The 14410-nt window shown below is 39.1% G+C and overlaps 1 protein-coding gene across 1 annotated transcript; it reads left to right on the forward strand.

Moving 5' to 3' along the window:
* The first annotated feature begins 8501 nt into the window (after positions 1–8501).
* Positions 8502–13108, forward strand: grxcr1a (glutaredoxin and cysteine rich domain containing 1 a). The gene is made up of 4 exons (XM_023397932.2): positions 8502–8980; positions 10550–10789; positions 10892–10957; positions 12750–13108. The coding sequence occupies exons 1-4, from the start codon at positions 8576–8578 to the stop codon at positions 12927–12929; spliced, it is 891 nt and encodes a 296-aa protein (XP_023253700.1). The 5' UTR covers positions 8502–8575; the 3' UTR covers positions 12930–13108.
* Positions 13109–14410: the final 1302 nt, after the last annotated feature.

A 14410-nucleotide genomic window follows, 5' to 3' on the forward strand; every position in this document is an offset into this window, starting at 1 on the left:
CATTCACTGAAGTGAGGGGGACTTTGCGCCTCACATTATGGACCGTACCACATTTAACCGCAGCGGGAGGGGGTGAGTGAACATAATAATGGTGTTTTCACCGCTACTAGCAAAAATAAGTTTTTGTTTGAGCATACAATAATAACAAAGCACTGTTATTTAATCGGCATGGCCAATAATGGTTAAGACGCGGATATGTTTTTAAAATTGTCCAATGATTTATTGGTTGGTGTGGATCCTCCCCCCTCTGCAGCAGATGTTGTTCCAGGTTGAAGACACAACAATAGTACACTGGGTGGGAGTTGCCTTATCACGATTGAGTCTTGTTTTTGTATAAAATATAATTATTAATGTATGTATAAACGTACTTACTGAAATGTAAGCAAACGACAAGACCCGCTACATTTTATACATCAGAAATATTTTTAATTCAAGGAAGGTTTCCATATATACTCAATTTTGCAATACATGACACTACATTGACATCTCTTTCTGTACGAATACTATATGTAGCCTATCTATGTATGTTTCTATGTGTGTGTATACTATGTATAATTGTTGATTTCTGCAAAGAAATAAAACTAATTCGTATTTTGGAATTATACATATTGTACTGTTAGCAGTGGTGGAAAGTAACAAAGTACATTTTGTCGAGTAATTTACTTAAGTGTAATTTTGAGGTACTTCATTTGAGTAATTCCCTTATATGCTACATTGTAGGCTATTTTTACTCCACTACATTTAAGATGGAAATATTGCCGTGTTTACTCATTATTATCTACTATCATTATTAGTTACTTTGCAGATTCAGATGTTTAATACAAAATACAATAAACTTATAAAGTAATATGTATACAACAGATTAGACTACCCTGCAGTGTATAAAGTAATTACACTGAGCTCCATATTTCGTATGTTAACTTCCAAAAGGAGGAGATTTAGAGATCGCTCTAGTTTATTATCATATATAGAGCCAGATAAGAAGATTGATATCTATGGTCATACTATGTATGTATGTGTGAGATATAGAGATGGACGTTTTTAACATATTGTAACACAAAAAGACTGGAGCCCCCTATCTATGCGTCACAAGTGGAAAAAAATACACCTTATAACAACTCTAAAACAGATACAAATTTGTATCTTGCTAACAAGCCAGTACATCTAAAAGTTACCAGACTATTGTTTTTCAGAGAGTTACAACAAAGGCAAATTGTAGAAACCTCAAGATGAGCACACAGCTTTTAAGATGCTGTACTGGGATTGTTGATCATAATACATTTCATTCACACTCAAGGTTTACCCCTCAACAGAGCAAAATATGATGTGCATGCACAAAACAGTTCAGTTTCATCTACATGGACATTTTGACAGGCCATGTGGCTGTGGTCTCCCACGTCATCTGTTGCAGAAAAATAACTCTAACATTACACAGCACTTTCTGTCATGGCCTGCTCTGCTCCACATTGTCTGACAACATTCAGCATGTTTTTGAATGTCTAATGTAGCAGAGGTAATGTCACATAAATTTTAAGAACTCCCTTTTTTGTTCACCAACATATTTTGACTAATAAATCAAACGATCAGTTATGTCCATAAAACAAGAAGCTTAAGTCTGGAGAGAATTAAATTGATAAACATATGAAAAATAAGATGGTTTTGTAGTGACAGACCTGGACAGCTACTGCCCACAACAATGGAATCAATCACTGTGTCATTATGCGATTATTGTCTAGAGACAAGCTCAGCAGAAGATCTAATCCAGGGTTACTGACTCTAGCTTGCTTTATATCCCTCATCAGTGTGTCACTCTGCTGTCATGAATCTGCTCAATAACAGAGACCATCAGTTACCAAAAATAGCACAGATAAATAAATAAAAAACAATATGCATGGCAATATAAAGAAGAAAGCAGCAACAATGCCCTCTCTGCTGCGACTGCTTGGCTGCTGCACATATGGTAAATCAAACTGTGTTCTCATTCCCACTGCAGCTGAAATGCAAATGACACTGGAGACAGCATTTGTACAGCAGCAGCACCACTGCAGTTGCCTGAGAGAACTGCAGTGTTACAGGCTCACTACAGCTGTCTGATGTTTATATTGCACTGGCAGTATTTTCATAATGCTGAGTGTCCTGCTTATGTGCATTTGTATTTACTGCCAGACTCCTTGCATACGATCTTTCATTATAACTAATTTAGAAAACTCTCGTAATATTTTTACCAATATTTCTTATAAAAATTAAAATGTATTTACTGTTGTAAAGGATTAGGGGGAGATGAGATTATGCTGTGGCTGCTGAAAACATAAAACAGTCTCTAGGCTTTGTGTATGAGCTACGTACTGCATGCTGGCACAGGTAACCACAAAGGGCATGTGCGTTCAAATCTCTTTAAACAAAAATATTCATTAACTTAAGATTTAGCTATATTCATATTAGAAAATAAAACACATTTTTTCCCCTGTTTCTTAAATGTGAAATGCAACTGTAAGTCCTTTTCTCAACAGCCCCAAAAAGCAAAAACAAAAACACAGAAAGATTGTGTTACATAGGAGCTCAAGATTCAGCGCATCCAAAAATAAGAAATGAACACCTGAACATCTCCACCTCCTCCTGTGCCTGCTAGAGACACATTTCTCCCAAAGATTTCCTTTCTTTCCCCCACTCCACCTAATTCAACATCAGCTCGCCACCATGGGGATTTGGCTCTGTAGCTCCTGCGGTTGCTAAGCAACAGTGACAAGAAGCCTGCCTCTTCGATTATGTGTGTATGCACTGGTGTTGTGTTCTATAGCATTTCCAGTCCAAACAATGACTCATTTAACCGGCCGCTCACATTTAAATCTGTGTCAGTTACACACACCACAAGTGTTTTTATCAGTTTATTTTTTCCTTTATCAGCTCGACCTAAAAACATGTCACTGATACTCCCTCCCAACAGCTTTGTTCTTTGATATGAAATTTCTTTGTAAATATGTAATTTGGCTGGCTGTGACTGCAAATTAAAGATCCACTAAGCCTTTACACAAACACAGAGCTGATACTGCCTCAGGTTCAGGTGCTTTTTATTTTATATTTGTCCACAGCATGAATTAGCTATTCATGCAAGTAACAATTGTATTTATTATTCCAATTACCAAAAACTGAGTAGGCCTATAGGTGGCGTCCTGGTGACCTGGTGGTCAAGATGTATACCTTCACATATCTAATAAAGGCAAAAATGATCAAATAAAATAAAATAAAATAAAAACAAAAAACAAGCATCTTCATTTTTTTCCAGACAAACTAAAGGTTCTCCAACTCCTCACAGTTTAATAACCCATTTGATTATCTGAAAATTCATTGCTGTAGAGTGTTATAGGTTCCTTTCTGGTAAACAAAACAGTACTCGAAACCATTAGGAGACAAAGAAATGTATTTGGGAGCAAAGATGCAGAAACAGGAAGTCAGACTTATCGCCACATTGCTCAAAATTTCTCAATAAAATCTGAGATAAATATGGCCTATAACTTTTGACTAATCAATCAGGAGTTCCTAAAGAGCTATCAAGCACTACTACAGTACAAACAGCCTCATTATCCCATCTTAAAATGTCTCTGTGTCAGCTTCTCCTCATCAAACTGCAATTAGTTTGCAGAGATAGTTCACAAAAATCAGGTTGAATAAATGATGATGCGTGTGAGCCTCGATCTGGGAGTCCTTTGTCTCTGCAGAAAAATAATTACTTTGAGCCACTTTGCTGCTGTTGAGAGAGAAACACTAAAGAAAAAAGGAATACAGCTTAAACCTTTCTGGATCATATCCCAGTTAACTAAAGAGGATGAATTACTGGCTATTCCCCTCACTGGTATCTTTCTCATGGCACTAAAAACTGCTATTGTGAAACATCTCTTCGAAGTAACCTCAATCCTTTAGTGCTCAACAGTAATTTAGCATCATTCTGTTTAAGAGGAAATAGTTATAATAACAGCTTGCTTAATTTACGGACACTTTCATTTAGCCTTTTGCTCCCCACAGCACTGAGACAGATTTAAGATGTAAAAATTAAGACCGTTTCTCATGTTCAGTGCTTTGACACTCTGAGAAACAATAAATGTGCTGACTGCAATCCCTCTGACGTTCGGTTTGTAAATCTTTAGAGTGAAAATTGAACCTCTGTCTTTTCAGAATACATTAATCCTGCTCCTGCTCACTTGACTTGAATCATTTTGTCATCGATTTCATCATTAATCATTGCTTCAACTCCTCAGACTGATCAAACCAAACAAGTGGATGCAGCCATCAGCTCAGCAGCTGCATCCTTCATCCCTTGCCTACAGCTCTTCAGGGAGTGATTGGGCAGCGTGACATTTAGCTGTAATTGAATTGCATTCTGCCCCCTTGTGGATGTTGATCTGTAGTCAGGGAAGCGTGAGGTGCTCTGATGGCCAAATAATCATGAATGGCGAGTCACTGTGGAGTCATTTTCCTAAAAGTTGTTTGCAAGTATTGATTTATGTGTGCAGCTCATCTTATCAAACTTGCACAAAGACACATTTCACATTTCAGAGGTAAGAGTTGAATTAAAAAACATTTAAATACCTGTTTCTAGATGTGGAGAGGTCAGTCTGATTCTGTCTTATTACAACAACTCAAGAAATGTACTGCAAATCAGTCATGTGGTGAAGTAAACATAAAAATCTTACTGGCAATCTGTGAATACACCTCTTTATTCAAGCTGCACAAAATGAAGGCCATTTATCAGCCCGCACTGTTTGACTTCTTCCACTCAGTCACAGCCGACCCAACAAACAGCAGTGAAATTAAAGTGCGTTCAAGTATTCATTTTTTCGAATGGCTTTTTTAACAGCAGTTGAGGTGGTTGGCGAGGCTGCATTAGCACTACTGATGAGGGGGTTTAAGAGATAAGCTCTTCAGGTTGATTAGACTATGTTTAATATGTTTGATAGACTTGAATAGAAACCATCTCAGTGGTCGAACTGTGCTAAAATGAAATAAAATGGCTGCTTGACTCAACATGACATGGGTGTGTTTCACTAAACTCTAGATAAGCATGTCCCCCTCCTGTCTTTGCAGCAGGCTAAACGCCATGGTGAGCTTATGTGTATTTTATCTGAACCCATCTACTGTGAATGTATACATGTGAAGCTTTTGGTTGCAATAAGACAACTGAGGAGATTTTCTCTTCATGCTGATTGAAAGTTAAAGGATGTATGGGGGATGGTCTATGATATAAAAAAAAAAACTAATTAAAATGAAAATGATATGTAAAGACCGTGACTGATTTATTCCAAATATAAGAACAGTATGTTCAACTAGCAGGAAGCATAAAATAAGCAGCTTTATCCAGACACTGTCTGCCAAAATGAAGAGTATCTAATCCAGCCAGCCAGGATAATGACTGTATAATATAATATAATATAATATAATATAATGGCTATCATCCAGAATTCACCACACAAAACAGAAACAACACCAATCATACAATCAGTCATACAATCAATCTTACAAAAATGGCTTAATTATTGGCTCTCACTCATAACAGTCATTTGACTGATAACAAGATATTGAGACAATATGGACATGATCCTCTATGGCAGTATTACTGTAACATGTTCTTTTTGTGAATAAGTGAGTTGCAATGTGATGAATTAGTCATAAAGTCAGTCTAACAGTTCATTGTGTGGTCAGTTATTTGACTAACAATGTAAACTTGCCACTGTAGGAACAGTGGTTACATAACCATAGAAAATAAGGAACTTATGTTATACTACATGTTATAGGTGCACTCCGGTACAAAAACAAACAGAACTGCACCCCTGTATCTGCACAAAAACACAGGTGGCACAAGACAGACTCCAGCCAGTGGTTTCACACTATTCCACACAGGGGGGGTAGTGCACCAAGAAATGCACCAATGCACCACCAAAAACACTGGAGAAGCCTGGTGGCATGTAAACATGAATGTAAACAATGCAAGTCCGAAATTTTAAAAAAGGTCTGCTCTGTAAATGTTTTATGAGGGAGTAAATGTTTGTTAGACCTCAAGGATACACACAATACATTTTGGTGAGTAACACTGAAACAAACAGGAACTTTGTTTACAAGAAAACTCCTCAGGGCACCTTCAACTGACAGCGACCTGGCGACAAAGCAGGCAAACAACAAGCAAAAGACCAATCAACTGAGTTTTGATCCAAATGATGCTGATTCCTGACTGGTGCAGCGAGGTAGGTGACACCACCAAGCCTAGACAAAATTAAGTTCTAGTACAACATTTAAAAAATAAAACAGATTTTGTCATCCTCAGCTCCTCCGTCAGTAATTTCACAGTCTAGACACTCTAATTGTATCTGATATTGGCTATTATCAGCAATCATATACAAGGAGCCGTTATAGGCCATATTGAAATAGCTGCTGTAATGTCCATTTAATAAAAGACAGTTTAAAGGAGAGCTAGGGTCACTATGGATCAATAAGACCTAAAACCCCAGCCAGACTCATAATACTACTACGGCCTCAGGATGTCACTAAATCTTAGTTTGCCACATTAGACTTTACCAGATGGATTTTCTCTAATGATCAGCAGGAGGTGACACGCACAGGTGAGGGCATGCTGTGTGTATGTGTATGTGTATGTGTGTGTGTGTGTGTGTGTGTGTGTGCGTATGTGTGTGTGGCACTTACCTCAGGAGCCAAACGGCAGCACTCAAACAGAGTGGTGCTGTCACCGCTATGAGCTGACGTGTCACATCTCCAGGGAGCTGCTTCATCACCTGTGACACCTGTGTCTCTGTGGACACACTGCTTTATTTTGTCACTGTGACACATTATATTGTCGGGCACTTTTCTGCTGTGCGAGGATGCCCAGTGAACACCTGCACTCCCACTTTGGGTGTAAAACAATAAGCAGTCAAGTGATACACACTTAACATCATGCATTCATGCACGTGGAAGATGTCACAGTACATTTCAGACATAAGAGTCATTGCATTTTAAAAAACCTCTGGCATGTTACAGATGTTGGAGCCATAATGACTTTAGAATAAAAAGTCTGCTGTGTTTATAATGAATACTACTGTTGTTCATTTTATGTATATTTGTTCATCTTTATGTACGGTTTATATATTATATACATGTAATTTTTCTGTTTGGGTACACAAAATACAGTTATAAAAAATACAGTTACAATTAGGACTGAACAATTAATCATACCATAAAATAACATACCATAAATGAAGCACTATGGTGTCACAGGGATGCCCCCAGCCAACCAATCATATTCTCCAGACGTAAGGGAACATGCTTGTTAGGTACAAGTCCCAGCAAAAATCACACCATCACCATTTTTTCCCTGTGAAATAAAAATACAAAATTGACCATTTCAACTGAAATTGTGACTCATATTGCAATCGCAGTATCTGCCAAAAATAATCGCAATATGATTTCTTTGCCACATTGTTCAGCCCTAAAATGTTGCAAATCTAAAACCATCAATAAAAAAAGATAAAGCACTTAAAGGGTGTTAGTATGAAAATATAACTGCAATAAAACATCTGAGTGTGTTCAAATGAGGTGTAAATAGAAGAGTAAATAATATATAAATGATATAGATTATTAACATACACACACATATGTACAAAGTTTTACAGTCATTCTCTTTGAGGCTGTACTTTGGCACAGCAGTACATTTCCAGACATTTGGTCAAAAGTGTTGGACAAATTCAAATTTTGACCCACTGAGTCAAACGTTATGAGATGAAACATGAATCATGAATGTCTGCACGACGCTGCAAGTAAATGTTGAGATATTTCAGTGGATAAGTGAAGCCTGTGACCTGCTGGTGGTGCTGGTGGAAAGGTCAGGGCTTCATCCTGTGGGAACCATCAATGACTTCACAAAACATCATGACAATCCATGAATAGCTGTGGACCGACATTGCCACTGCTGTGGCTGAACATGATGTAAGGTAATGATGGAGGTTTGTGTTTGTGTGTGTTTGTGTGTGCTGTGCTGTGCTTGCGACACACAAGCTGAGTAGCCGTGGGGTGTTCAGCAGTCTGACATATTAATCACTCATTCATTTTTGTTTTGAATGAAAAACCTTACTTACATTAACAATATGACTGTGATGAATCTCCAAATGTGGCTGATGCAGAAGTTTTTTTTGCCTCACAGTATCAGCTGTTACTTCGTCCCAAGAGACAGAAATGTTTGTTTGTTTGATTAAAGCATATGAAGTCAGGCCATTAAAAGTCTTCTGTCAAAGCTTTGGTGAAAACTGTGTAAAGTCATGAATAATTCAAAGACAACTATCATTTTACTTGAGATTAGCTTGCTAGGTTGCCATGGTAGGGAAGCATGTATTATTTACTGGCAGTGTGAGTCTGACCGTAAGGCAGTTTACAGGCTCTCAGTCATTTTTAGATCTGTTCAAACGGTGAGGATTAAACGTGGTAGTAATCCATGGGAAGGAAAATAGTGTGCCTGAGCTGCATGCTTACCCCCGAATGAGCAGCACGGAGCCACACTGCAGTGCTGTGGACCATGTAATGTAGCAGAGGGTTGGCAATGGAGGGGACAATGCTGACGGCAGAGCAGGAGAAGCCACAGAAGCGGGTGAGGTTCCGCGTGGCTTCGGGGAACAGTGGACGGGTGCTGAAGGAGATGTTCAAGGATGAGGGGCCTTCAGACTCCCTGGATTCAGACTGCACCAGCAGCTCTGACGCTGAACGGGCCAGTACCCCCTCTACAAGTGGAGACGCACAAGGACCCCTGTATGGATACCTGGGCTCGGAGCTGGATGACAGTGAGTGTGAGCCTGATGATCTGCTCATGTACGCAGGGGCCACCAAGGACTGGATGTTCACCACCAAGAGGGTCAACATAATGAGTAAAAATGGGACTGTGAGGGGGGTCAAGCACAAAGTCAGTGCAGGGCAGACGCTGTTTGAAAACCTTCCCAGTTCCAACAGTGTAAGTACATCTGACTGGGTCTACTCTTATCTAATTGTTTAACATATCCTGTTCATAAAATCACATTTGTTCTTGAATGCTTCCAGCTCTAGTTCCCATCAGTTTGAGTCCTGTCCTCAAGTCTAGTTACAGGTAGCAGCTACATACAGGTGTGTGAAGGGGATAAAAGCTCACAATAGAGGACAAGGTCACAGAACAATTAAAGTTTAATGATGCATTTCGTTAAGTGTTTCAGGAGAAACTAATCAGGTTAATGAATTCTCAGCACTTTGCTTTCTAGTATCCGTGCACAAAGAACTGTTTATTATTCTGATGTAAGTCTTGGCCTGTATGCTGATGCAAAGGTGATGTAAAAGGTCATATTGAAGAAAGTGTTTCTCTGCTGAGAAGTATTAGGTGGAGACAGCGTCACTCTAGACTAGATAAAGCTCCTCATCATGATTAAGTGAGATTATCTCTCTTTTAGGGTGACGTTTAAATGCGTATGAAGGTGAGGCAGCGCAGTCTGGTCCCAAAGGAAAATGTGGGTTTTACTAGTTGTTTTTACCAATTTTATATTCACTTTACATGATCACCATGTTTTTGCAAAGCAGGCAAAAGCCTCTTACATTTGTTAATTTTTTCATTTACTTGCATATATATATATATCATTGCATGGTCATGCTGTGCAGAGTTTTCTCAACTCAATCTGCACTTCCACCTGCAATACCATTAAAAGAAAACATAACTTTGACAAATGTAATAAGTGGAATGGACCAGCTCCAGTATCTGAAGTCATTTTCAAATCTTTGCAGAGTAAATTGATTTCAAAACTGTTGAAATAATTGTAAACCACGGGCAGCTGCCTGGAAGGGTATAATGATATAATAAAGTAAAATAATCTAAGGTATACTTTGCAAAATTCTTGAAAGCTATGCAGGTCACACATAATGTGCTGTAAAACAGTTAAAACTTGTCATTTTCTAAAAAAGGAAACTTTTATAAAGGGTTTATAACCCTAATAATAACACACAGCCACCCAAACGCAGGCCAGGGAAGGGTTTAGTTTCCGTATTAGGGATGTCCTGACTTTATCTTAACAAATTATATGTCATTCTTGGCATCACAAATCTATGAGTGTAAAGCCTTTTAAGGCCCGAGTATCACTTCCATACTGTGCTTATTCTGTGACAGGACTTTGTTTTAACCCATGAAACTTTATGGTATCTTTGTGCTTAACATTTTGATTCTCTATTGCTTTGACTATTTCTGACTTGTAAACTTAGAAAAGACCAGGATCATGGTTCAAACTGATTCAAGAACAGGAACCATTTCATTTTGAGTTTGTCAAGGAAGAATTATAAAAAAATGTACCATCAGTATTGACACTACTATTTGTTCTTGCAATTCTCAATGATATGTACAGCACATACTGAAATTTCATGTCATAATCTGCATCATCCTGCTGCTGGGAAGCATGATTTAACCTTTATATAGTTAATCCGAACCTTATGGGTAAAAACAAATAGACAAGGTGAGTGAAATGTGCAGGTATATTAAAGGAAATCTTGTGTTTTCTCCCTCGTGTAGGCGGAACTGTCGCTTGAGTTTGGGCGGATTGTGATCTACACAACAAGTTTCCGTGTGGTGAGGACAACCTTTGAGCGCTGCGAGCTGGTCAGAAAGATTTTCCAGAACCACAGGGTGAAGTTTGTGGAGAAGAACATCGCCCTGGACAGTGAATATGGGAAGGAGTTGGAGGAGCGGTGCAAACGTGTGGGAGAACCTCCTTCATTACCTGTCGTGTTCATTGACGGACACTACCTTGGGGTCAGTTATTACCACTCCTTCCTTATGGGATCTATGTCAGTATCTTGTACATCCCACACTGAGTTCACTAAATATTGACTTTGCATTTACCTTGCTTTGCAGGGTGCTGAGAAAATACTCGGCATGAATGAATCAGGAGAGCTTCAAGATCTTCTGACAAAAATTGAGGTTGGTTTTCATAGTGTTTGTTTTGGAAATTACACAATGAATAATTAATAGTTAATATATGATTTTCCTGTGAATCAGGTTGAGTCAACCACTTGATCTGGCACATATTGATGTTTAATTATTCTTAAAATACCGATTATATTTACAGAACAACGTTATATATGCTTTGTAGCACATGTAATATTAAAGCAATGATTATAAGCGATGATTATAAAGTCATAATAAATTGATGCTTTTGTTTGTCCAAGGCCATTAAGTTGAATACAGTGTAAACAGGAGCAGTCATTTCCCATCACTAGTCATGTCATCAATAAAACAGGAGCAAGCTGCAACGTTAAAGATGCATGCACGTCAATAAGTGACCATCAATAATGGAGGGCTTGTTATTGATTCTGCCTCCAACACATTTGTTCAAACACACCAGCGCAGAGCACATCGCTCTGTGGTACGAACTGAGATTGTGTGAACTATTTTTATGTTTCACACCGAGCTGCAGCAACGTCAGTCACACAGGCAGGCCTTTTCTCAGGCCTTGGCTGTAATTTGGAGTTTAGACTCAGCAAAAGTCTTCATAACCGAAAGCAGTGTGATGACATTTACGTCATGCATCCCACTCACTGCAGGCTGTTAAAAAAGTATGCCGCTCTGAAAGGTCATGCATTCACTAATCAGTCTAGAACTGGCCTTCAACATGACTTGGGTTTACAGCAAATCTGCAGTTATTACCCCCAAACAAATCCCAATTTGGAAAGGAAGTTGTCTTTAAAATAATAGTTTGACATTTTGGAAAACATGCTTATTTGCTTTGTTGCCAAGCATCCGATGAGAAGATTGACATTACTCTCCTGTCTGTTTGCTTAATATGAAGCTACAGCCAGGGGACGCGTAGCTTTGTTTAGCTTAGCTTAGCTTAGCACAAACACTGGAAACAGAGGGAAACAGCTAGCATGGCTCAATCCAAGAGTGACAAAATATCTACCAGCACCTCTGAAGCTCATTGATAAACATCTAACAACGTGTTTGTTTAATCCAAGCAAAAACCAAAGTGTGAAAATGACCAGTTGTGGTTTTAGTGGGAGTTAATGCTGCATTCGTCTAATGTTGATGGGAAGAACAGAAAAACCTTCTGTTCCATTTTGCCACAATAGTTGACATTCCAGTTGTGGCTCAGGAGGCAGAGCAGGACGTCCATTAATCAGAATAGTGAAATTGCCATCAATTTATCATCAGTGTGTGAGTGTGTGTGTGTGATAGAAAATTGTTGAATGTATAGAAAAAGCACTGTCTGAATGTATGAGTGAATGGATGAATGTGGCTTGTAGTGTAAAGAGCTTTGAGTGGTCAACAAGACTAGAAAAAGTGCTATATAAGTGCAGTCCATTTACTATTTACCATAACTGTGGTTCTCACCAAACAGGAGATGTGGGTGCTGTCAGACATTCCCACTATCTCTTTGGATGGAGGAAGGCTAGCTGTTGCCCCCTGTTTCCAGTCATTACGCTAAGCTAAGCTAACTGGCTGATGACTGTAGTTTAATATTTCTTGTACAGACATGAAAGTGTTATTGATTTTCCCATTTTACTCTTGGCAAAGTGAGAGACACTACGCATTTTAAGTTTCAAGTTAGTTATGCAAACCAAATTAAGCTGATTTAAACCCCTATTGGCTTTAGGAACAGAGAGAAAACAAACCCTAATTTGTCTATCAGACAGATATTTTAGGTGTCATTACCTAACGTTGGATTTCTTATAGAAGGTGTTAAAAAAAGCCTGTCATCTATTCCTTTCCCTAGAGGGTACAGCATCCGCAGACGTGCCAGACCTGTGGAGGCTTTGCCTTCATCCCATGCCCAACGTGCCATGGCAGCAAGATGTCCGTGTTTCGCAACTGCTTCACGGATTCCTTCAAAGCCCTAAAGTGCACTTCCTGCAACGAGAACGGCCTGCAGGCCTGTGTGAGCTGCAGCCAGTGAGGATGTAATGTGCCTGACCCAACATCCTTATTCCCTCCTCGAGGACCTTACACAGGAACCTGAACTGGACTGCAACACAGGCAGTGAAATGAAACACAGCAGAACTCTTCTTCCATGGCCATTGTTAGTTAAAAAAAAGAAAAAAAAAGAAAGAATTTGTAATAAATAAAATCTGTGAATTTGTGGATTTGGCAGTGATGCTATCAATGTATTGAATCTTTAGTTTAATTCATAGATTGAATGTTAATTATTTATGATCGAAAATCAATTCAGGTTTCTCTTATTAGGATTACTGCAAAGGTTTCTGTCTGCAGACACGTCTGTACACTGAGGAGTCATGAACTAGTTCCACCTGTGGTAAACTTAAGCTTGTTAGCTAATTAGTGAGGTGGCTCCTTCATTGACAATGCTCTCATCACTAATCCCATATCAGGCAGAGTTGAGGATAACGGACACTCAGGACAGAGAGGGAAAGTTAAGGGCTCAATTTGCAGCCAGTAGAAGGTCTGAAACTGGACCTTTGTTCTCTGTGGAGCAGCAGACCTCATTCAACCCTTACAGGAAGATTTAACATTTATAGGGAGGTATTATACGCACACAGGTACATTCACATAAATCAAAGAAAACAAATTCATTTCAAATGTTTTAATAATACATTACACATTTCTGGTCTCTCAACATATAGGAACATACAATCATATTCAGTGGCCCACTCAGCCCCAGTTTGTGGTGCTCATGAACATTCAAGTCACAGAGCTACACACTGATGATCTGAAAAATAATCCCTCTGTGAAGGAGAGCAGCGGTAAGCGTTCACACCAAACTGTCAGAAATAGCCAGGTTTTTATTTTTGGGGATTCGTAATTCTGTGATTCAAATGTAATGCTCATACATGAGATGCACAAACTGAGGCTGATCCAGAAGTAGCACAGTGCAGTGTAACTAATTGGTTCAATAATGTATTGGCTGCTAAAGGATGTAGGTTTGCATTGAATAATTCAACCCAAGGAGAACTTAGTGTGTTCCGTTTTTTTTCTTTCACCGTAAAAAGCAGAACATTTCAGTGTCTGACTGCATCAGCATGAGAATTAATAGAGGAGTCACTCTATTGCCAACAATTCGTGCAGGTCACATGCAGTTTAAACGGATGATGTCATTTGCTGGCAGCTATCCAGGGGGTCCGGGAAACGCAGCGGCCGAGCAGCTCAACTCTCTACGCTGTCATAGCCCTGTACAATGCTGCTTGAACATGATAAGACAAGGCAGCACTGTAAAGAGGCTAAAAGCGTAGAGCAGGGTGGAAGTGGAGGTGGTGATGATGATGGTGGTGGTGCTCATCCGCCATGTAGACTTTTGTCTTGCCAGCACTTTACCTGGATTGTTCTAGATGCTCCAGCACCTGTGACTGAAACAGCAATCAAATCGATCATTAAGAAAAAGTAGGAAACATACGCACACGCGCGCGCGCACGCACACACACA

Source organism: Seriola lalandi, unplaced genomic scaffold (assembly GCF_002814215.2).
Source record: "Seriola lalandi dorsalis isolate HSWRI2012SDOR001 ecotype SW California unplaced genomic scaffold, Sedor1 jcf7180002054972, whole genome shotgun sequence".
Classification (NCBI taxonomy): Eukaryota; Metazoa; Chordata; class Actinopteri; order Carangiformes; family Carangidae; genus Seriola; species Seriola lalandi.

Bases quoted from the DNA above. Each gene is read 5' to 3' on its own strand.
- grxcr1a (XM_023397932.2), top strand. From the start codon at position 8,576: ATGGAGGGGACAATGCTGACGGCAGAGCAGGAGAAGCCACAGAAGCGG. The intron at 10,790-10,891 runs GTCAGTTATTAC...CTTGCTTTGCAG, and splicing joins TTGACGGACACTACCTTGGG to GGTGCTGAGAAAATACTCGG. The intron at 10,958-12,749 runs GTTGGTTTTCAT...TCCTTTCCCTAG, and splicing joins ATCTTCTGACAAAAATTGAG to AGGGTACAGCATCCGCAGAC.